Source organism: Cyprinodon tularosa, unplaced genomic scaffold (genome assembly GCF_016077235.1).
Source record: "Cyprinodon tularosa strain WSP-4 unplaced genomic scaffold, ASM1607723v1 ctg145, whole genome shotgun sequence".
NCBI classification, from domain to species: domain Eukaryota; kingdom Metazoa; phylum Chordata; class Actinopteri; order Cyprinodontiformes; family Cyprinodontidae; genus Cyprinodon; species Cyprinodon tularosa.
Genome location: NW_024038276.1, coordinates 511,424 through 536,806, shown reverse-complemented (window position 1 = coordinate 536,806; position 25,383 = coordinate 511,424). Strand labels below are relative to the sequence as shown.

The following is a 25,383-nucleotide window of genomic DNA, read 5'->3' as shown; positions in this document are numbered from 1 at the left end:
ATTTAACCCATCCCATTGGGGAGCAGTGGGCTGCCATTGTGAAGTGCCTGGGGAGCAGTGTGGGGGTTAAAGGTCTTGCTCAGGGACCCAGAGTTGCAGTCTGTGGGAGTGGGGCTTGAAGCGAAATGCCCTAACCACTGACTGCCACTCCCCAAAAGGAGGACATAGTGTAACTGTATGCTCATTGAAGTTGTTTTATCTAGATTTATTCCTATCTAATTTTTTTGTCTTTGTAATTCATTCTGTACTCTATTTTTAAATAAATACATACTTATGTATAGCTGTTTGTACAAAAAAGCAGACTCTTCATTTTGTGTCTGATCCATGTGGTCACAACATGCACATGAGGTTAAATAATGAACAACCTTACCTCCAGTATCTAACCCTAACCCTTTAACTTTTATTGTGGATAGATTCAAAAGCCTTCTAATAACTTCAAAGCCCTCTAAAAATTATTTTCTTGTATTACTAGTTTTGCCACAGTTATAGATGCGCCAACTCTCCACCAGATGGTGCTAGTAGTATATTGTAGTAAAGAATTTCAGTAAGGCCCATGATCATAAACCCATTCATAGATTTATTTATGTATTTAATTATTTGATTTGTATGCTGAATCCTTTGATGGATAACTGCAAGTCTCTTGGTTTCTTTTAGCCAAATCCCAATATACTCAAAGGTTATGATCGAAAAACAAAAAAGCCCAACAGAAATAAAAAGTGAAATTAAATAAGCCAAAAGCAGTGAGGATAAAGATAGCATACATTTAACAACAAATTATTGTTGTTGTTTTTTTAGAATCCTCCATGATCATGAAGATCTAAATCTTGCACCACTATGGACTTAAGTGGTGTTAAAGTATTGCTCTACATCAATTTTGAAAAGACTTGAGCTTTTGTGGCTTCTTGGGTCCTTCTCAGTGTTTGAACACCATCCATCCATTATCCGACACACTTTATCCTGAGTGGGGTCACAAAGGGTGCTGGTGCCTATCTTCAGCCGGCGAGAGGCAGGGTTCACCCTGGACAGGTCTATCGCAGGGCAAAATAGAGACAAACAACCATTCACACACACCTAGGGAGAATTTAGAGAAGACAATTAACCTAACATTCATGTTTTTGGACTGTGGGAGGAAGCCAGAGTACTTGGAGAGAACCTGCACATGCTGCACATGCAAACTCTATGCAGAAAGACCCTGAACCGGGAATCAAACCCAGAACCTTCTTGCTGCAGGGCAGCAGTGCTACCCACTGCTCCACTGAGCAACCCGGCTTCAACATAATTTTCCCTTATTTTAAGAGAGAGAGTTTGAATAAAATAGTTAAAACCTGAGCACATCTGATTGTTTCTAGTTTTATGACTAGTTAAAAGTATATTTTGCTATAGAATTTTTTTATTGCATTCTTTACATGTTTACAGTTAAAACAAGATCAGCTTGAGGGAGGATCGCTTTCTCCTTATATATTATGGAAAGTATTTTATTTTCCTCCCATTTAGAGTATCTACATCTTTTAAGAAGTCTGTAAAATGTGAGGTCTTTTTTTGTTCTAGTGTGTGACACAGCTATTAATCCAAACTTTGAGACAGAAAATAAAAAGTCATTTATTCCCTTTTAATAGACTTTATTTAGTATATTTTTCATAACAGTGTTATTTTTTACTAAAGTGCCTTCTGAAAACCTCAAAGGAAACCTTCCCTTATTGTTGGCTTCATTAAAATTCAGACTGGTCACAAACAAGTCATTGGTAACATCCAGTACACAGATAATCCTAAATATTATATATATATATGCAGATGTGCTGTTCACATATGGTCCTTAATTACCATAAATATGCTGTTGACATATATCTTATATAACACACATCCATTTACAATGGAAGAAAAAAAGTAAGATTGTGCAAAGACACAAACAGCAACCCTTATACAAGATAATTCACTTGGCCCCTGTAACACTGAGAATAACAGTAATATGTATTACAGTTAAAACACTATACAACAGTAAATGCATTTGGGTTAGGACAGATGCATAACTTTCTTCCCAGTCTCCAGAGGAGAGTACATTCTCACATTCTTGTGCTTCTTGCTAAAAATAAGTCCAGTATATATATATATATATATATATATATATATATATATATATATATATATATATATATATATATATATATATATATATATATATATATATATATATATATATATAAATTCTTTATCTCATCAGAAGGTCAAGACTTTCTCTCAGAACATTCAGGCAAAAAGACTCCAAATGCACAAGAAATAGAAATTACATAGCGCCTTGAGGTCAACATTTACAAACATCTAAAATCTAAAAGAAGTCTCACATAAAAGAAATAGATTGCTCTGGTCCTGGTTCTCTTTCTTTGGCAAACAACGTCACTATAAATAAACTTTATTTTAATCTGGTGATTACTTTTACAAATGCATCAATATTGAATACGATTAAAGACACATCTACATTAAAATACCTGAATCTGCAAACAGTGTAAATAATATAAATGTGTTCCTATATAAGCAAATATTCTTTTACTATAAATCTTTATGCTCATTCATGAGTATTGCGTAAGTGCATGGAACAAACAAGCTAGCGTTAAACGAAGGTTTCCACAAGATTGGGATATCTTAGAACTTTAAAAGGCTTCATGTAGGACTAATGAGGGACTATATTGTAGAATGTAGCTCCATATACACAGGATACAAAATCCTTTTAGCAGAGCTCAGTTTAGTATTTTAGCCTTTATATATATGTATATATTTATATGGCACAAAAAGACATCTGCACAGGAGTTCAAGGCAATGATTTAGGACAAAATTTCTGATGCACCAAAGCGAAATAGAAACTGTACATATACAACATAAAGCATCTGAGTTAGTTATGAGCAGCAAATGTGCGATTAAGTAAAACTCTTTCATGATACTTCAGTGTTTTGTTTTGTGCTTTTTTTTGTCCCATTTCTATTATTTACGACCTTCACAAACACTCACTCATTCAGTAACACACACAGCTTGAAAAGACAAATATCTCTTATCACACTTTTACATAGAAATATCAAAGACCCCACATCACGCACACAAATCATATATATTTAGGTGCATTTTCTGCACTTAGTTGATTTATTTTGTCTACTAAGGGAACCTTTGATTCATTACTATAGTTTTTCTTCTGTCGCCAAAGCATTAAGAATGCCTCAAGCAAACGACTACTGGATAAAAAGAACCAAAACCAGATTCTATTATTTCTCTTTCTGCAGCACTGTGAATGTTTCCCCTGACTGGTTATTTTACCCTTTAGACTCTGGGCATTAAAAACCAAGTTTGCTGTCTGATTATCAGAAGGACCTACAGGTCCTGACCGAGCCTCTCAATCTCGTCGATGAGGAAGTCGATGTCAGACTGGGTGGCAGCAGCGTTGGACACGACCATGCGGAAAAAGTTGATTTTATTGCCCTGGGGTTGGTAACCCACCATGGTGGTCCCCGACTCCATCATCATGGCTTTGATCTTAGGAGCCACCTGGTGGAGTAAAACAACATGTTAGAAGCCAACCTGAAAACAACAGCTTTTTACAGTGTCATGCAAAAACATTTGGGCAATTTGGGCTAATATTTTCATGACCTTTTATTTTAGATGCTCTTGTAAAATATAAGTGGACAGAGTCTCAAGTCGGCACAGGATTTTCTAAACTTTTCAGCCCTTGACTCAAAGGCGAAGGACCCCCAAACTGATGGCGAGATGGAGCAGGGACCCCCTGATTATATATATTTTATGAAATTCGTTTATATCAAACTGGTCCTGTAGTCACTCTATTACAGATGGTGTAATGTAACCAAAGTAATTTCACCCTGGAATTATTAAAGTATTTCTGATTATGATTCCTTGTTGATGGGACAGGTGTTGTGAATGAAATGGTGTTGCTGAATGTGCATTGATGACTGAAAGACATCTTCTGCTTTCATTTATCTGTTTACTACAGTGTGTTGAATTCATGTTAATGTGGATTTAAAGACATTTCAGTTAGTGGAAGAAATTGCAGGGGGGAATAAAAAAAAAAAGTGTAATTAACCAAAACTTTCATGACCTCCATGCAGTACCTCCGTGTACCCCCTAAGGGTCACGGACCCCCTGTTGAAGACCGCCGCCCTAGAGTACATTTTACCCTATATTAATATGCTAATATAGAGAAGGGTAATTATATTCATTTTTAAATAATCCAGTCTTTAAGATGGCTTTTATTTAAGGAGACTTATACTGAAAAATTATATTTAATGAAATATTTAAATCCATATAAATAAAATGTAACATCTAAAATGCAATATCTAAGTATATATGGCACATTCACGTATATTTATTTCATGATACACTTCACACCTCGTGACCCCAGAAGGGATATAACGTGTCAGAAGATGGATGGATGGATGGATGGATGGATGGATTTTATTGGCCTTCTATATCAGAATTTCCGCGGGTTATTAAAATTAATTAAAAGTCATCTTTCATTTTTTTAAATAAAGGCCTTAATTGGCATTAAAATTCATTAAATGTGATTATCATGGCATTTAAAATGCTTTATTTAAAAAAAATCTTTAGAAAAACAATTTCGTCAGATATATTATATTGCGATATATTTGCGTGGAACTGCTTCCAGTTGATCATAAAGCCGTACGTTCAGTAAAGAAGTCGAGGCAGACAAAATGCCAGAGAATGGGACAATGCAAATTTCAACAAAAGTGGCTCGAAAATGTGGAATTCTGGAAATGGCTGCAGCCTGTTGACAGTAAAGATGAAGAAGGATTTTGCAGTGTTATATATATATGAGACTCATGGGTACTTGTTAATGGGATTAAAATCATTTCTAAGAGCATTAAAAAGCATTAAATTAGAGTTACTCATTCCTGTATAAACCCTGTATATACATCTGGTATCACATCCCAGTAATTATGAAAAGCACCTTGTGACCCCCCCACTTAGTGTTACACAACCCTACAGAGGGTCCCCACCTTTTCACCAAACACATCAGCCAAAATGCTAAAGATTAGGGTGTGTAAGGGAAGATCGTAACTGAGGTGCGCAGTTTTTTTTTTTCTTTCTTGGATTTAATAATAATAATCAGGGGGTTGAGTTTCTCTTTTGAGCCCTTTCATTCAAACTCCTGTAGATAAAACCGGGGCAACCAATTTAGAAGTCGCCTTAATAATCTATAAGCCTGAATATTCACTGAGCTAACTGTTTAGGGTTACTCCTCTGCTTGAAGGTGAAGCTCTGTACCAGTTTCAAGTCTCTCTAACATCTCGCTGTTCTTAGCTTCATCCTTCTTCCCATCGTTCTGCTGTTACCACTGTCGATCGATGGGTTCAGAATGATATTAACTTATAATTTTCAAACACATGAAATGTTGTAGTCTGACTGGTTGCTGTGCCCCTGCCTGTGGCATTCAGCATACTTTGAAAAGTCTTCCTATTAGTTTGTCATGATGATTTTTCCACCTTGGCTGTAGATTTCGGTCACGCCTCCACAGTAGCCATTAGTTCTGGCTGCTTCACTCCCTGCCCAGCCGTTCTGTTTGGTGGATCGCCATATTCTGGTAGGCTGGAGTTCCACTTTCTAATTTCTAAATTATGGATTTAAAAGCTGCACGTTAGATTTCCAAAGCTTGGAATAACCCTGTTTTATAAGCTGATCTTGCTTTATACCTATCCAAACCTCCATCTCTGACCTCTCTGCTGTGTTTGTTGGTGATATAGTTTGTCCCCAAAAATTCTCCAACAAAACTGCAAGGGCCTCACAGAACAGCTGGATTTATAATTAGAACATATCACATAAAGGAGGGCTGTATATAAAGCCAGCTGGCTGTTGGTATAAAAGAACTCTTTGAATTTTACGCAGTAAACAATAATAAAACACCATCATGCACAACTTTGAGCTTCTCTATCATATATCACCCAATAAAACATGTTGGAGTTTGATTTATGATGAGACATTCATTGAGGTTTAAATAACTCAGCACGGGTCAGTAAATAAAAGTGACATAAAAAATTACCCTGTGGAGCTTTTCTCGCCGCTCATCACCGTCAGGCATTCCTCTCAGGCTGGGTGGAATGTACCAGAAGCAAACGTTTGTGTGCTGAGGCTGCAAACACCAACCATCATGGTTAATCCACATTAGAATCCAATTTATTTCATATTTCTTAATGAAATTTAATCACTGGTTAAATGAAAATCGTTACTTAAAAAAACATTGTCTTTTAATTCAACTTTGCTTAAAGGTATAGTGGAGGATTTTTGTCAATTTTTTGAAAAAAATGCATATGCAAAACCGTGTACCCACTACCGGGAAGGAACGCCTATTAAACGTGTGAGAGCATGCACAAGCCCATTTCTCCTCGTGCACGCTCAGTTTAAAAGTTGCAGTTTGCATTGCTCATACAGCTTAATTTCCAAAAGAAGATTTCCAATTTTTCCACAAAGTCAGACTCACCACCGTAAGTTAAAACGGGGATGATCACGTAGAACAGCCTTACGTAAACATATCACCAGAATGATTTTCAATTAGGAGGAACACTTATTTTGATGGTCCACCTGGAAAAAGTATAGTAATATCCTCCACTGTACCTTTAATGATCCAAAGAGAATATTGGGGAAGCTCACCACTCCATCAAACACCATCTGAAATCCTTCCCTGTTCTTGATCTTGTTGTACAGGTACTGAGACAGGTCCAAACACTTGTCAATGTGCTGCTCGAAGCCAATAGTGCCCTGAGAGGAAAAAAATAAAAATCATCCAACCAAGATTTTAAGGTTAAAGAAATGAGCACTATCCAACACTACATGTGTTATTGAGTCCCAGCCAGCTCACCTTGGCTTTCCACATGAGCCAGAACTTAAAGATGTCGACGTGCCGCCCGCACTGGATAGCCTTGTCTCCTGTGTCGTAGGTGACGTCGTACTGCTTGTCCGGCTGGAACAGGTAACCGGCGCACATGGAATTACAGCCGGCTAGGATTCCCTGTGGAGGTAAAATGTACACAGAGCTTAGCTTTTTTTCCACTCCATTCCTCAACCTCAGGTGGTTCACAACCTGCAGGAGATTTAGGGTGCTATTTGTAAAAGTACCTTGTCAATTATTTGCAGCAATATTTTTGGTTATTTAGGATCAAATGAGAGTAAAAAAAAACGTGTGCTTAAATTTCAAGTCATATGGTCACAATAATATTCATAGATTTATGAATATTACATTTCCAAAGTAAATATTGTTAATGAGCAAGTTTAATCTCTGATTCAAAAACAAATTTAATTTGCAAGTTAAATATTTAGAACTAAAATAAACATTTAGATAGTACGCTAAATATTTAAGTGGTGTGGAAACTAAATATTTAGTTTTAAACTAAACATTTGGTTCCAATCTAAATGTTTTTGTCCATGCTGCAGTTTATTCTACAAACAAAATATTTTGAATGTGACATTTATTAAAAATATTTCGTTTGTTAACTAAATTTGTAGTAAATATGTAGTTTGGACCTAGATATTTGCTTGTGGACAAGTGGAAGTGTTGAAGGTGGAGTACCAAAACAAAAGCTGAGTCTTTAAATAATTTATATAAACCCCTGCTGTGAGGATAAAAAGTGCCAAAATTAAATAAATAAATACAGCATTAAATAAATAATTAAATGTGTCAATAATTAATTAAATGTGGAATTAAATAAATAAGTGTGTCATTCATTAATTAAAACCACGTCACTAATATAAAGTGCCACAATTAAATAAATAAATACAGCGATAAACAATTAATTAAATGTGTAATTTATTAAATAAATAAGGAATTAAATATATAAATGTGTCATTAATTTAATAAAATACGTCTTCATTTTATTAAAAAATAATATATAATTATTTCAGTGTGCATTTAATTATTTCATGGTCCTGTGTCGCAGTGCATCGAAACCATTAAAAGAATCTGTCAAACTCACCCATCAAAGTTAGGGGCGGTTACCTAACACCTTATTGGTCACCCTGCACATTGAGGCGAAGCAAATCGATTACAGAGACTGTGATCCACAGGTTGTGAAAATACTCTGATACAGTAGGTGGCGACTCGATTCGCGTTAACCCCGCCCCCTAACTTTGATGGGTGAGTTTGACAGATTCTTTTAATGGTTTCGATGCACTGCGACACAGGACCATGAAATAATTAAATGCACACTGAAATAATTATATATATTTTTTAATAAAATGAAGACGTATTTTAATAAATGAATGACACATTTATATATTTAATTCCTTATTTATTTAATGAATTACATATTTATTTATTTAATTCCACATTTAATTAATTATTGACACATTTAATTATTTATTTAATGCTGTATTTATTTATTTAATTTTGGCACTTTTTATCCTCCATACATGAGACTTAACCACTTCAGTTTAGGCTTATTTTTCTAACCCTTATGAAAAAATATGCTAAATATTTAGGTTGATGAATAATAATTGAATTCACGAGTTTAATATTTAGTTTTATTAATTAAATATTCAAATTGCTAATAAAATGTTTAGTTTGGAAATTAAATATTTATAAATGTGTGAATGATAATTAAATGACATTGAAATACTAACCTCCACTTATTTGAAGCTTAGTAGCCCAAAATATTGCTGCACATATTTGACGGGGTAACTTTACAATCATCACTTTACAATCATACAATCATGGGAAATACTTTTAAAATGAAAGATTGCAGCACAAAGCTACGCTGTTGTACCTTCTCTCTGACTAGGATTGCAGAGCATTGTAAGGGGACACCCATCATCTTGTGGGGGTTCCATGTGACAGAGTTGGCCCTAAAACATTTAATTAAATGTAGTTAAAGGCTGAAAATTATGCAACAACCAGGTGGATTAGGTTCCTATGCTTTCTTACCTCTCAATTCCATTTAGCTTATGACGGTGCTTCCTAGACATCAGTAGTCCGCCGCCCCAGGCACCCTGAGGAGACAAACAAATACTATTAGAGAGAGGATGGACAGTATACAATCAAACACTAGAGCAACAGAGCATTTAAGCTACTCACATCAACATGGAGCCATAAGTTGTACTTCTCACAGATGTCAGCAATTTCATTGATGGGATCAAATGCACCATAAACAGTGGAACCACCAGTGGCATTCACAAACAATGGCACATAACCCTGCAGAGACATGTATATTACACATGGAGCAGAAATAATGGTTGAAAAGTAAAATATGGGAAATTCGGATATAATAAGGAGGAAGAAAGAGACCAACCTTCTGTTTAGCATCAAGGATTTTAGACTCTAGGTCCGCAGGTATGACTCTGCCCCTGAAAACAGATAAAACAACTGATTTTTCTCTTGGTTTCAAGCAACAGTTTTATCTTTTATTTTTTGGGTCTATTGCAGCTTTACAGGGCATCAGCAATCTCTCTCAAACCTTTCGTCTGTACTCAGCAGGATCACGTTTTCAGTCCCAAAGCCAAGAGCAGCTCCGGCCTTTTTTATAGAGTAGTGGCTCTGCAGGGACACACATTAGACAAGTGGTTAATCTGTGAACCAACAGCTGCATTTAAAGAAGGCTGGAAAGTGTATTTGATAATTGCTAATTGGGTTTTGTCTCGCTTGCAGTAAAATTTGTTAAATGTGCAATTCTTTCAGGATGAACATCTGTCAAGAAGAATCAAACAAACATGGATGCAGTATTTCCTTCCTTTTTAAATCATACTGTTATAAATATAAGGAAATTTACTGTTAATGTTTCTTTTTAGGCAAATATAGGAGGTTTTTGGAAAAAAAAGCACTAGCTGAAAATTAGCGCCAGCAAAGGTTCTCCCTGGAAGCCACAGCATGTGTTAGACCATTAAACATTAGTGCTTTCCTGTTAGTCTGAGAAATCTCATCTCTCTTGATTGCTTCAAACTACAGCATAAAACCATGCAGTGATGCCTCCAGCAAACAAAAATCAAAACTTGTGTCAAATAACAAAATGTCAGTGTAACCTGCAGGAGGCGTGCGTCAGTCATATAATGCATTCAGGGGTGAAGCAGGAGGAGAAGGAGCAAAGCAGCAGCAGTCATAGAGGTTAATAGGGCCAAAAACAATGCTTTAAAATCCTCTTTGATTCATTTTAACTTTAACCAACACTGAATAGAACTAAGGACACATCTTTAATGGCCCACTTTTAAGTCACAGTGTAAAATATTAAAGACAGAGAGAGATTATTAGTGCATCTCAATGAAGCGTATAATAATGAACATGGCTCATAGCCACTAAAAACTAAAAATGTTAAGACAGTTCAGATATAAGACCAAGAAAAATAAGGATTTCTAATGCTGAAGAGCATCTTCATGTACAGTTTAGCCTTTGGCTCTTGAAGCAAAGGTGGTTTTTGATTGCAGCATTGTTGGCTCTGGTGTCTCTCTTCTTCCTTTGAACAATAATGCATTAGAAATTTGGGTTTGAAACATGTCATATAATGTAGCATTTCCATAAAAATTATCGGCAGAAGGAAAATCCATAGTTTACTATGCCGACTTTGGTATAAATGAAACAACACTGATGACATGGCTCCTCAAACCATCTATATTAACTTCTATGTATTTTATTTTTCTAACTGAATGACTATAATGTATTTCCTCTAAACATTATTCTAATGTGATTTCAGACAAAAGAAAAACAATTTGAAAAATGTGGCAAAAACCAGTCGCCAATACCTCGGAAGATAATCATGCTTAATAAAACCTGATGTCATTAACAAACATTCGAAAGCCTTTCTAGCTCCCTATGTTATAACAAAGATGTTTAGTTTTAGATTTTCAAAGCTTGAACTTAAAACCAGAGAAAATATTCTGTTCAAACTCAACAGTGAATCACATCAACTGAGGTGTGAGTTAGAGGTGACTAAAATCAATACATGTGACTTACATGTTCTGATGTAAAAAGGACAAGACGGGGAGCGGCTGACATGCCCTTAGTCTTAACCTCTGGGAAGTACTTGTAGCGAGCAATCATCACACTGTACATGTTGGAGATAGCGCCCCCTATCAATGAAAGACACACAGATCAAGACAACCCAGAACAACTGATCACAAGTATAGGGTTAGAATGAATATGTAAAAATGATTTTAGTAATAGTTCTTGTGCTTGACTAAGAAAGAAGGCCCTCCTTTAAGCTTAACCGAAATGCGCGACTGACTAGAAGGATTGAGTAAATGCAACAAGGCGAGAATCAAACTATGTAGCTAAGATGACAAGAGGTTTCACTGGTGAGGAGTCAATGAGACCCTTCCGTTCTGCCTGAGGCTGGCGGAATATTCCCGTGTCTATGACACAATGAAAACTAAACCAGGAGAGGAATTAGCCAAATAGCCTCTTCACCATCTAAAGCCAATGTAATCTTTGTTCCCTTTTCACAAAGAGTCAAACAAAACACACCAATCCAAACTAATATTGGACTTTCTTCTGGACGGCCTTCCCAAAGCCTGAACCTCAGCCCTGTGGAAATTTTCTAGACTATGCTTAGTCTCTCCCAGAAAAACAACTGACTAAGGACTGGATAGATTCTTCCAGTAAAAAAGGTCAAATATCTGCTAGAACGATGCCACCTACTTTATGGCTGTAAAACTTTTTGCATTAGGGGTAATATGTTAGGGGCTAGTAAGAGAATATAACTGTTGTAAAGTCAAGTCCAGAGCTAATCTTATCACTGGCAGATTTATTTTCATTTAAATAAGAAGTGTTTTCCATTTACAAAGATGATTATCTAAAGATCTAATCTAAATATGGAATCATTAGGGGAAAAGGTCCTTATATGCCTCAAAATTAATAATAAATTCTCAATACCGTTTCCCTTTATAAGGTTTAAACCTGTTATTCTTCACAATTCCCTGTCTTGTTAGTAGCTTCCAAGTCTTTGAGGTTAGACGTCCTCCTTGCCCTTGACACATTTTCCTATTATTTCAGGTTTGGGTTCCATATTAGTAATTTGAACACATTGAACACAAATATTTATAATCTGTGAAAAGTTTAAGGAAGGTTTTAAATCTATATCAGATGAGGCTCTGAATAATTTGGCTACACCTGCGCCTGTCTATTAAACTGACCCTTTATGAATTACAGAGCATAAAATAAAAAAATAAAAAATCCAACTTTAGTATTATCTAGCTATCTAAATATCCTGAAAGTTTCATGCTTTAAAATAAATCTATCCAAGAAACAAAGCCGTTGGAGTAAAAAAAAATATAATTACTCTACCATTCCTGTTCATATTGAGTTTATGCAGCTTCAGAGGAGATGTACATTTCTTATCTAATGGTGTTTTAGTCAGGATCCTTTAAAAACAACTACGTATTCAGCTTATATTGATATTGTGATTTATTAGCTGACCTGGTGAAAATAGTCCGTCTCCTTCTCCGCCTGGCCAGCCGATCATCTCCCTCATCTTCTTTAGAGTCAGCTGCTCCATCAACACAAACACCGGAGCAATCTCATAGGTGAACCTGCAAATCACACCATCGAGTTATGAGCACCGTGCTTTACATTTGAAAAATGAAGGTATGTGACTTTTGCAGACGCAAGGCTCCAACTCACATCCATGCAAACACATATAGATGTTCTTTATCGTATTTCATTAGTCTTTGTTTAATCCCATCCCAACAGGACAGATCTGATTTGGCTAATTAAAAAGTCCCAGATAGGAGCCAGCCTGCAAACATTCATATTGAAACGCCTTCTGAAATCATTGAGTGGTTTAATTAGAACACACAAAGCCCCGATGGCTATCTGTTAGTCCTGTCCGTCTTAGTGACAGCTCTGAATGTGACGGCTGAAAGAACACGAATGTGGAAGAGGGCATGTGGTTGAGTGAATGAAAGGAGCAGAGGGGATGTTTGAATGAGATAACAGCCCTGGTTGGATCTAGAATAAAGAAACGTCTGATTAAAAAAAAAAAATCCATTCTAAGAGAACAAAAAAGAAAAAAGAAAAAGAAAAATTGTCTTTTGGAATCCACAAAAAAACATCAGAGAGGTAAACTCTAGGTTTTAATGCTAGGTGTGGTCTTGACTCTAATACGGGTTAGGAAATGATTAAATGAAAGAGCAGGTCATCAACAACAAAAGAGCAAGAGTCCAGGAGAGGTCAGAGAGGGTTCAATTTAACAAAGGATGCTAATTCTTTCAAACAAGAATGTGCGTTTGCTCTGTTTGCTAAGGGATGAGCCATTTCCAGCACACAGCCTCAGGACAGCTTCCTGTCTACCACGCCTTAAAGGAGGTCAGTTACACAACACAGCACAGCCTCCATCACAAAGGCCACTTCTGCACCCCCGCAAATTAGCCTTTAAGCCTATTTTTTTCCCAAACAAAAAATTGCAGCATTGAAGTATCCGTGCAGAAAGCAGCAACAAAACAATTTTTTGCAGCATTTTTACTAAACTCAACTTTTTTTGGACTGAGAAGATGGTTGCATTTGGGGTTGGTTTAGAAGTAAGGCCTTAAAGGAAACTTTAACAGAGAACAACTAAAGGCAGATCAAAGATGTTGTGAGTGGGGCTCTAGGTTGATTTCCCCCTTTGCTAATTTGCAACCTTGTTTTGTGTTTAAGTACCCATGTACTGACACTATTCAGTCTGTTAGTATTTCTTCACAGAAGTGAGAAAAACCTATTTTTGTGAGGTCTAATCCATGGACTGCCCTGCAAGCATTCTTTTCTTTTTTGATAAAAACAAAGACAATTGCTTTCTTTTAAAAGACCTGAAAAAGACAAAGAAAAGAAAGGCAAACATGGTTGCTGACTTTTACTAAATTAGCTGTCAAAACCTGACTTTTGAAATCTGCGTTACGACTTTTTGGCAAAAACGGCAAAACAAAAAGAGGCACCGGGGAACCCTAAATAGCCATTAAAATCTGTCCATGGACCCCCACACCTTAGAGAATATAACATCAGCTGATGCTTTATGTGCTTTGACATTAACAATGACAAAAACATATATATGGAAGGAAATGATTCATGTATTCAATTTCCACAATATCTCACTTTCTCTGCGTCTAAATCTATTCCCTCTCACAGCAAAAAGGGACAAAAAGTAATGCACCTTTTTAAAATTCTCCTTCTCTCCGAGTCATTTCAGGCTGTAATGACAATAATGGTGATCATTATCACAATCAGAGCCAATCATTGGTCTTTTCAGGGTGAAAATTACCCCTCAGTCACCTGCCTGTCCCCAGAGACAGCCCCTAAATGCCCTTATTATCATCATCAAGGGCGTGGAGTGTGTGTGCGTGTGTCAAGATGAATTTGTGCACAAGTGTGTGTTTGTATGTGACTAACCCCTTTGACCCGAAACCACACTACTTTCAAGCCCTCAAAGGAGCACAGAGTCAGTTCATATCCATGGAGACAATGAAGCCAGAATGAGGACTCTGCAGGGAACTGAAACAGCCAGTTTCCACAGGGTAACAGGGTTTTCTGTGCAGCCTAAGGACATTGTGTGTCAGTGTGGGGCCCAGCTGGCCTATCTGCTAAGACCAGCTCACAATGAGCCGGCAGTCAATGGACTGGAAAGACTTGCTCCTGAATCTGGGACACCCAGCGCTGGTGTGTGAATGTGTGAGTGTCATTATGGAGGTGTGTTTGAGTGTGGAAAGTCAATGGCCCTTTCTCTTGGGGCATTCTTCCAACCAGCAGATTAGATGGGAGAGAATGTAGATTTAGGGAGAGGGCATTTCTTAGGATAATGTTTAGAAAAATAATTAACTTAGTGCTGTAGGTTTTCAGTGATTCATGCATTATCATTGCAGATATGCTTTTCTGACACTTCCTACAGCTCGTTCCCTGTCAATATTACAGCCACACAGTTATATGCTGTCAAATTTAAAGTATTAGCATACATTTCTAAAATAGTATCAGCGGAGATCAGCTGATACACGTTTTTAAAGGCTGATGCCAATTATTTTGACAACAGTCTAACAAAGTCTGTGATATCTGCTGAACATTTTTGCTGATACATGTATCAGCTAATATCGTACGGCCAATGCTTTAGTCTATTTCCAGTTAATACTCTGCTTTGCTCTTTCTTACTAAGTAAGAAAGAGCGAAATTTCGGGTCGATTTTTAAATTTCGGGTCGATTTTTAAAAATGCTTTCAAAAAAGAAGAGGTATGCACAACCAACTCCCTGCTGGTTTAGAAATGTTTTGTTTTTTTGTCTAGAAAGAGGGGAAGTGTGTACACCTCCAAATCGCACCTACTTTCAGAGAGGCTGATTTTCTTTGACTACACAAAGTTTTACAGTATTCAGCTTGGCTTCGGCTTGTTTCTGTCATTGGTTACGTTTAACAATAAGATAATGAAAAAGGCGAAGTTAGTCATTTAGAAGATCCCTTAAAAAATATTGTATACCACCTTTAATCTAATTAGCCTTACAAATGGTTGCAGAATCAAACTTTCATTCAGAATGTATCCTGTCCATGTCACCTTTTTAATCAAACATAACTTGTGCAACTTGTGCATTGTACAACATTCTGATCACAACTCTGATTTGTGTTTTTTTTGTTTGTCTGCTGTGTAAACTCAGTGATTAAATGCACTGTATGTTAACTAAAAGCAAGGGATGATTAATTAATATTTAAAATGTAAAAGAGTAACTGTAGAATACATAAAAAAATAACCTTTATAATTTACAGGACAGATTTATTAATTTATGTTTAAAAAAAAGAGGAATAGGTTTGTTTAACATGCTCGCTGATATAATTCATTCTGTTTTAGAAATCATATCCATGTAATGGCTTTTTTCCCCGCATGGCCATGAAGAGTTTTTGGTATATGTGTCTGTGTTAAGAGCCTGTAAAGCAGATGTGGTTCATGCCCTCCATCAGACTGGGCCACCATGTAAGTCTCACCCGAGATCAATATGCAATCTAACCACCCCTGGGGCATGGAAGCCTCTGATACACACAACAACAGAGTGGGAGCCCTGCATCTGTCAATACGAAGTCTTAACAGGACAAACAAAACACTTTATATAACTAGCCTTGTGTTTGTTGGAACCTTTGGTGGAGGGACCCCAGGGGACCAACATTACCTCTTCTGGTATGCCCTATTATCATAATGACCAGAGGCTATTTCCAGTGGTCTTTAAACAGGAAATCCAGTTTTCCCTTGATGAAATAGATAACTGTGTCCTGATCAAGGACAAGTAGAGGCCTGTCTTCTGTGTGACTTACATGTTGGTGTTGGCAGTGGAAGTCAGCCACTCTCCGGCAAGACCAATGATGTCCAAACCAGATGATAACTGGTTGAAAAACCGTGGGTGGCCTGAAAAAAATAAACATACACATGCTGCATTAGTGGGCTGCGTCGGATTTCATAGACAGAGCAAACATCTAAAAAGAGATTCTTAAAAGCTTGTGAAACAATGTCATTGGGATTTCATCTGAAATACAAAAACTGAACAAACAGTAAAAGCTGCTCTTCCATGAAGTCCAATAAAAAAGAAAATCTATAGTCAGTTATGACAAAGAAGAGATCTAAAAGATGCATTTATTATGCTATATTTGCTCTGGCGAAAACTATATGACAGCTGTTTAAACTGCAAGGCACTCACATGCAGCCAACATGAGCCTGCAGCTAACAATGCAGTCAAGGACATGAGTGCTGTACACAAGTTACATAATAAGCAGATCCATTATAAGCAATGCAAAAAAATTGCGGGTATACTTCTGTTGTTAACACTGTCAGTGTTTCCAACAAGGCTAGGAAACAAGCTCCTTTCTCTTTCAGTACCATTTCAGAGTTACACATTAGCTCAATTGCATAAAAAACATACTCCTTAAAGTGCTTAAAAAAGGAGAGTGTTACAAAGAAGCTAAATTGATCAAGGATGGGGTAAAACCCAAGGGACAGTTTGAGCTTTGCTGTGTTAACAGCTTGAAACAGCTGATGATAGGATCCCCCCTCAGGCTACATTTGGTTTAATAAGTCATGGGGGAATGGCTGTCAAATAAGTTGCAAGGCAAGTAGAGATTTAATTTAATCTTAATAAACTACACATGTTAAAAACAAATATTTTTTTTCTTTTGCTGTTCTAAATAAAATAAAAAATAATTCCTATACATATAAATGTTTTTTTTGCTAAGATGGTGACTGCCAGTAAATATTAATACGCATTAATACGCATCTGAGTTGCAGTGGTGCATCTATAATGTTTTTGTTTTATATATATATATATATATATATATATATATATATATATATATATATATATATATATATATATATATATATATATATATATATATATATATATATATATATATATATATATATATATATATATATATATATATATATATATAGTGTTATCACAAAGACTTCTGGATTACCAGTGCGGACGCCATATTTGAGCGTGTCCCTGCAGTCCACCAGGATCTGCTCCAGGGATTCAGGCTGATCAGACAGCTCCAGGTTGAAACCCTCCATGCCCTCCAGAAGCTGGTGAGGGTGGTGGAAATCCAGCACCTTGGTGGAACGATCAAAAGTTTTCTTGATGTAGTTTGTAAGGATGTCAACGACCTCCAGCAAAAACTGCATGGTGGGTTCCTCTCCATTTTTGGCTGGCAGAAGGTCTATGAAGCAGAAGGGAAAAGTTAGGGGAAAGAAGGTTTTGAGTGAATTTAAAATATATGAAATTCTTGAAATATCTTTATAAGCATTGTTTAAAATATCTAAATGTGTTTCTGTTTAAACATGACCAAATTCAAAATCTAACGTTTTGTGTGTTTTCATCCTGTAGGTCAGTAAAGTAGCAGCATCCTATCATATAACTGTACTTTCTACATTTCCCATGATAGTAGAACTAAACTCTCAATTGACAAATTAACTCATTTGCAACTCAGTGATAATATTTATTGATCCTGCAGATTTATTCATTTTAAATCCAAACAAATTTTGGTTGTGATTTTATTTTTGTGTGGACTATGTTGAGTCCAAGAACCACCAATACCATCAGTACAGTCACAGTGTTAGTTTAACAAAGAATGTTAAACTTTACTGCATGAAATAAATTTGAACTAAACCGGCCTTCATCGTTTGAAATATAAAACACAATCATGAACAGTCATTAATGGTCAATTTCAGTTTCCTGTTTACTAGGGTACCAAAATAAGTAAAATTTGGAGACTGTATTTAAAGAAATGAGCCATTGATGTAGAATAGATTAACTTTGTGAAGGTTTGACCTGCACATGATCAGTAAAAAAAGAAAAACAGATTTACTGATAAGGAAGCCTTAAAAAAGTTTTCATAAATCACAAACTGTATTTTATGAAAACCTTGACAGGATGTAAAAACATCCTGTCAAGGTTTAAGCTTGCTGGACACCATTTAAGGAAACAGGGAAGACAAACACACCTAAAGCGTCTTCTTTTTGAGTTTAACAGGCGGAATAAATGTCTCAAACCAGATTCTAAACAGTATCTATGGAATTCCTGAAACGTTGTCGTTTCCTATCCATTGCAGTTTGCTGATCCACTCTGCTGTAAAGAAGTCATGACGTTTTTTATTGCTCATAAATAAAAAGTCGGTTTAAAAATGAAAAATCTTTAATTTTTAAGATTAATTCTGTCCAAGTTTGATTTGATCTATTGTGGTTTTCAAGCCAAATCATTTCTGGATATTGCTTGTAGGCATTCATATTTAACATTTTTATAATTTTTTATATTATATAAAGCTTAAAATATTTCATATTGTGATTTAACCATGAGAGACATTCAACTGGAATGAAATTTAACGCATTACAAAAAGCCTATGATGGAAAATACTGTATTAAATGATATCGTCTTAATAACTATTTAACCATGATTCCAGAAAAAACGTAGAAATAGAAATTCAGTCTTATTAAGAGCACCTGATGATTTACAATTTTAATGACTGCAGAGATAGATAAGAGTGACGCACACCCCTCTTAGAAAAACCCCGAAAAAATAAGAACAAACAGACCCAGAGGCCCTTTGATTTGCCGGGAAAACATGGGAGGTTCATCTCAATTAAAGTATTACAAAAAGTGAACTAAACGGTGGAACTACATCCCGGTGTGATGGTCTCACCTCGGGCGAACAGATTGGAGAAATCGGTTTCTGTGCGTCGGAAGCGCGCGTCTCTGTCACTGTTGTCGCACGAGAGCAGGTTCTTCTGGCCCGCGAGCCTCCCTCTCTCTTCCAGGCTGTTGTTCTTCTGCAGGAAGCCTAAAGTGTTACAGGGCGAAGAGAAGGAATTATCCCCGAACACCTCCATTTGGCTACACTTAGAAAAAAAATTATATATATGAAGAAAAAAAAATATGATAGATGCCAAATAATCTGAGACGCTGAATGCTCTGAATGCCTGTTTCCGTCTTTGGAAACGTGCTTCACATTAAGTGAATCATAGGAAACCGCTGACTGCTGTGAGCAGGTTCAACTTAAATAGGCCAGCGGTGCGCGTCAATGTTTGGATGTGAGGGTGAGGAAGGGAGGGGGCGCCTCACCCTGTGACATCTCAGCCCATCCCTGTTAGATGGGAGCGCAGCAGCCTGCGGCCATGTTCCACACCCGCTACATACAAACTAATGACCGATGAACAGAGACCCGAGGCGATATGCTTCCAAAGGGAAAACCTATAGAGCGCTCATACCCGGATTCTTGAATCCATGCGCAGAAAAATGCGCAAAAAAGGCGTGCTTTATCTCCAAGTGTAAATAATGTCTCTTATGTAGGCTAGTTGATATGAGGAAAAAATATATAATTTGAGATAAGCGCCAACGTGATTACTACCATCAAGACACGTCTTGATCAAATACCGGTTATGAATAATACTTAAAAAAAGAAATAAAGGAATAGAACTGTTCTTATCGCACCTCCAAAGGCCTTTAATTAGTTTTCTTGTGAAAGAAACAGGTCAATACTATTCCGTTTAATTGCATTCATCCAGACTTGAAAATGTGGCTACTTCATCCATGGATTTTGCGCGTCACAACAAGCAGCAGATAATTTGCTTTTAAAAAATACTGAAAATGAATTGAGCTCCGTTTTATTCCCCCCCCCCCCCCCCCCTGCTGTCCAAAAAGGTTTTTATTCTCAGTGTTGAGGAGGAAAGGACACGGTGGTCAGGGGGCGGGCAGTGGGGGGCTATCATCAGTGCACCTTATGGGCTAATGCCCACTGACATTTGGAAGAAGGAAACGCAAAGTGACATTGGCCTATATTATAGAAGGCCTCAAAATGGGTAAAAATGAACAAAGATGATCGGTTGGCAGGAAAAAAATTTCTCAATATCACTTATATGTGAATTTCCACTTAAATTATATGCTTTGCATTAAAAAAAAAAAAATTCCCATGGGTAAATGGCTCAAAAGGGTGAAGCTGTGAGAGGCAATGGTTGATGTGCGCCAAATTGAACTTACCGCAAATCTTCATCCCCAGTTTCCGCGTGCATCCGTGCATCCACGCATAATCGTTGGCTAAAACAGAATGAACGTTTTGAGTTTTGTGTAGTGTGCGTGGGTGTGTGGTGTGCGACGATGTGTCGTGCAGGCCGTGCAGAGGCGGATGATGATGGAGCACACACATTGCGCACAGCGGAAGCGTGAAGCTGACGGCTCCTTACCAGGTTATCTTTTCACTTTTTTATTTATTTTTAACACATAAAACGTGTAGGTCTTTTTTGTCAATAATCATATACAATATACAGTAAAACATCTTCTTATTATAGGAGAGGAATTTGATCACATTTCCGATTTAGCTTCAATCAATAGGGACCGAGCTGCACACCCACGCCGACGCATGCAGCCAAGGGGCGGGCTGGAATTAACACCCGTGAAATGAGTCCACGGACGAGAAATTAATTGAGTAGGCCTACAACACAACGGGATGTGTGATCTGGAACGAGCTGGAAACGTCCATGGTTTTTGGGACCGCTTTGCCAGTTGGAGCAGGAGTCTAAATTGTGTAGGCCTACACTGTAAAATACGAATTTTGGAAGAAGTTCAATTCAACATTTATAAAACTTTATATTCGATAAAATCTTAATTTGAACGCCAAATAAAATTATGCGTACACTCTAATAGCATTAGCTGATTTATCTCAGGGAAAAATGTCCAAAATTTTTGATCATTAAGATATTGGTTTCCCTATTTTTCTTAGTCATTTGTATTATTCTAAGCAGCATTTAGAAGATAATACAGCTGATAAATATTCATACTTATAAACTAGAGATACACTGCAAAAAAAAATAAAAAATCTGGAAATAAGTAAAAAAATTCTCATATTGAGTGTATTTACCCTTAATTTTAGCAGATAAATAAGATGATTTGCAAATGGAATGAGTATTTTTACTGCTAAAATAAGATAATTAGATAATATACACTTGAAATAAGACTGAATAAAAATGGTGTTTTCTTATTTTAAATGTAAATTGTCTTGATCAATTGGCAAACTATCAAAAATAAGACTTTATTTAATGCTTTTTACAGGAATAATTCAATTGTGTATCCTGCCTTAACTAGCTTAGCCACTGTGCTAATGCTGAGGTCAAACTTGCTAGCAAGCAGAGCATTCATTTTTAAAATAGGGATATTTCTGTATCTGTGCTTCCCAAGGTTACGCTTTGGCCTATGCTACCATAGCATATATTACATTTGATCTTTATTTAAAATGGGAAAAAGTGCTTATGCTAAAATAATATTGTCTATCAATAATCTATGGGATTATGCTAAATTACAGCATCTTAAGAACTGCTTGTAATTTAGCCTGCTAATATTTCTTTAGGTGTTGAAAACGCATTAGGCTATTTCTACTCAGACAGAACAGTCTTCCTAATGTAACTGGCTGAACTAATTTCAATGGTTTAATTATTAACAGTTTATTTATTTAGGCCTGTTATAGTCAGACTTTCTGAGCTTCTAAAGCAGTCATTAACACATGAGCTGTGCTTAAATCACAAACATATTCTTAATGCCACTACAAATCTCAATTTGAATGAAAATGACAAGTTTTAATATTATACATATCTTTTTTTTTTTAGAAATTAAATGTTTTTCTCATAATTTATTTTTATTATTTGTGGTAAATCAAACAGAATGCAGCTCCAACTTATTTTTTTTTCCCAATTCGAAATAAATAGATTGGATTAAGTTTGTCTGACTTCATTTATTCAACTTATTCAATTTATAAACTATATCAATTAAGATGAATCAACTTGATTCAATTACTTGTTTCTATTGAACCAATTCATTTAAGTTGGAGCAGAATTCTATTTAATTATTGATCGAAATCTAAAAAAAAAAAATTATATCAGTTTCACTGCTGAAACCTTAACTGCATGTCTTTCATTGCGCACTGAAGCATGATGACATGTTAGACAGTCAAGGAAAGCCTGAGAGAAGCAAAAAGCGTGAGACTGCAAACTCGCAACATATAGACGCCTATATCACAAACTTTTTTAACACAAAAAACAGCAAAAAATCTTTTCGTTATATATAAGCAATATAATATGCCACGACACAAACACACACAGAAGCTGCCAGGCGTGAGATGGAGCGCAGCAAAGAGATAATGGCAACATCCAGCAGCAGCCTTGTGCGAACAAACCAGACAAAACACACATTTCAGTTCGGACTATTTTTCTTTTTTTTCTCCAATGTATCCTCTTTAGGATGCATATTCACCTTTAAAACACATCTGGGAGTTTGAGACTGCTACCAAAGGCCACCAATATAAAAATCTCACTCCGAAATTTTTCATTTAATAAAAACAAAAGAAGAGAAATGTCATATGCTGCCTCACTGCCCTCGAGCTGAATGTTTCTGTCTGCTGACTGGCTGAGCTGAGGAGGACAACACCCTGTTATTATTTTTTATTTGCTTTGCAGTGCAGATGGCCGCTCAAATGTGCTCTAATGTGTGTATGCGGCAAAGACTGAATATGATTAATTAACCTCAAGGTTAATGTAAAGCCATCTCTGGAAAATTGGGCGGAAAATACAATTTAAATGAACACCAAGCATTTGCTGGAAATTATTTGAGTCTTAGCTTGAAATATGAAAATAATCACAGATTTAACTTAACCTAAAATATAAAAATAAAGTGATATGATTAGGAAGATAAATTGCATATGTTAACTGAATATTTCCTATAGGAATAAATGTCATTCAGATGTCTTTAATGGGGCGTTATTTCAGCCTTGTCTGCTGCCCGGCGCGCACTGCTGATCCGCCAGACAGCGACAGGCTGCTCTAATGGCTCTGTTTTTAACTGCGATGATTAACGACAGAGCCCACACAGCAAATGGCCCGGGCGAGACTGCTTTTATCTGAGAGGTTGAGGTTAGTGGGGGAGAGAGAGAGAGAGAGAAAAGGGGCGGGGGGTTAAGCAGGAGTGCAGCAGAAGTGCTTTTTAGCAAGGCATACCGGACTTTGTGTCTGTTCTACGGTAATTCCTGGAAGACGGGGATGCAGGTAACGCAACATCAACCATGCAGTCAGTGTAAAGACCTACTTCCAGATGGGGGTCTTAAATTAGCCGAGTTGGGGTCTTGGTCGGCTTCTGTGCTTCTAGGTTCAGACGTCGCCATCGCTTCTCCTTTATCTGGTGTGCAAGCTGGGGAGGAATTCAACTGCAAACAGAACGGTGCAATGATGAGAGAGGATGCGGGTCTGGAAAGATAAATCTAGAACAAGTGCGTCGGGGTTTCATCAACAAGGTGAAATCTGATTAAAAAGGAAAAAATAATAATTCAGAAGACCCTCTGGCTAGATGGATGAACCAAGGCGCGCAGCTTGAGGAGAATTGCGCACGACAAAACAAAGTGCCAAGTGCGAATCAAAATACGATTTAAGAGGCCATTGTTTATCTCCAATGCCAGTATCTTCATTTGCAACAATTTTATATGCAAAAAGTCCACAATAAGATTAACTGATAGTAATAAATAATTTTCTAATCTAATACTTGGAATATTTTTGCTTCCTTTAATGCACGTGTCCATTTCATCTCCTATTATCATTGCCTTTTTTAAAGATAGCAGGTCAGTGTTAAATAGAACAAAGAAATCTTTGTCCTTAACCGTCGGATATCCACAGCAATAGCACCAGTTGCTTTTTGTGGAATAAGCATAGACGACTCTGTTAAAAACCAGTTTTCTTATGCGATCAACAAGATATCTCAGTAAAAATGAATTTGTGTCATTATGAGGGGGGGAAACGAATACCTATAATATTGTCTTCTCCCAAATATCAAAAGTAGTGGAATATTTCTATTTACATTTAAATCATTTAAATGAAAGTAGCTCTAAATCTATGACACACACAACTGAATGACTGTCAGATGTCTTTTGCTGAGGTTATACAAGGCTGTCGAGAAATATGAAGGGAGGCAAAAGAAAGAGGAACAGATCTTACCGGCTTGCGGGCGCACAGGTTATTAACTCCACGCACTATAAGATGCACGACAAGAAACAGTCCATTGATTGACGGAGCGCACTAGAAGAATCCCATCCAGACGTGCACACGTTGACCCCTTCGTCTCTAAAGAACACCTTTAATTCGTTATTTATATCTGGAGGTTGAGGCTGCCCATTGGTCTCTTTACGCAGGCATGAGTCACGGCGCTGCCTCCCTGTGACGACTAATGAAGCCTACCCGGAACCCGGTGACAGTAGGGTTGCACTTCAAGAAGCCAGACAGGACTTGGAGGGAGAGGTAGGGAGGGAGGGGGCAGATTGTGAAATTAAAAGCAACAGTGACGTGTTGGTTCTATACAGCGGTGTGCACGCCTGCAAGCGCAAGTCTCCAGGTGCGTAGTGGTGGTGGGTGGAGATGAGCGCATACAATTCGCTCTGACTTGAGACATATGCAACTGACCTTGAAAAGACCAATTCTGTCTCAAAGACTTTTTTTTGCCTCACTTTTCTTTGCAAAAAAATATAGGCTACCCTAAGGTCAGGTTACTGAATTGAACTTAAGGTTTCAGAGGTTTTATGAGTTATTGGAGGGGGGTCTCGATTTTTCACAGAAACTGATGGTCAGATATCCCCCTGAGGATGTTTTGTTTAGGAACTGAATTTATGGCTCACTAATGTCAGATGAAGCAGTGAATCAGCAGCACATGGTCACCAGCATGTTTGGCCAAACGCATTTTACAAATGAAATTATGCCTTTGTTTTTAACCAGATTTAATGAGACAGTTTCGAAAAAAGTTTCACATTTGCTATGTATACAGCAAAGCCCCTTTTCTAACAGTGATCATCATGATGTTTTTTTTTTTTGGCAAATATAACGGACGCCTTTGTGCTGTATTCTTTCTTTCTTTCTTTCTTTCTTTCTTTCTTTCTTTCTTTCT

At 36.9% G+C, this 25,383-nt stretch overlaps 1 protein-coding gene across 3 annotated transcripts; it reads right to left on the bottom strand.

The window, feature by feature from the left end:
• Positions 1-2,562: 2,562 nt before the first annotated feature.
• On the bottom strand, positions 2,563-24,737 carry LOC119779278 (glutamate decarboxylase 1-like). Of its 3 annotated transcripts, XM_038278854.1 has the most exons (17): positions 24,444-24,736; positions 23,545-23,662; positions 20,455-20,511; positions 19,121-19,258; positions 17,400-17,642; positions 16,242-16,332; positions 12,404-12,516; positions 10,943-11,058; positions 9,456-9,535; positions 9,291-9,345; positions 9,077-9,193; positions 8,927-8,991; positions 8,769-8,847; positions 6,869-7,018; positions 6,661-6,768; positions 6,053-6,142; positions 2,563-3,528 (listed from the first exon to the last, which is right to left on the bottom strand). In XM_038278854.1, exons 2-17 carry the CDS (start codon positions 23,618-23,620, stop codon positions 3,355-3,357), a joined length of 1,752 nt encoding a protein of 583 aa, XP_038134782.1. In that variant the 5' UTR covers positions 23,621-23,662; positions 24,444-24,736; the 3' UTR covers positions 2,563-3,354. The 3 variants fall into 3 exon arrangements, with proteins under 3 accessions (XP_038134782.1, XP_038134783.1, XP_038134784.1); XM_038278855.1 differs by lacking the exon at positions 20,455-20,511; XM_038278856.1 differs by lacking the exons at positions 19,121-19,258; positions 20,455-20,511 and having other exon boundaries at positions 24,444-24,737.
• Between the last annotated feature and the right edge of the window lie 646 nt (positions 24,738-25,383).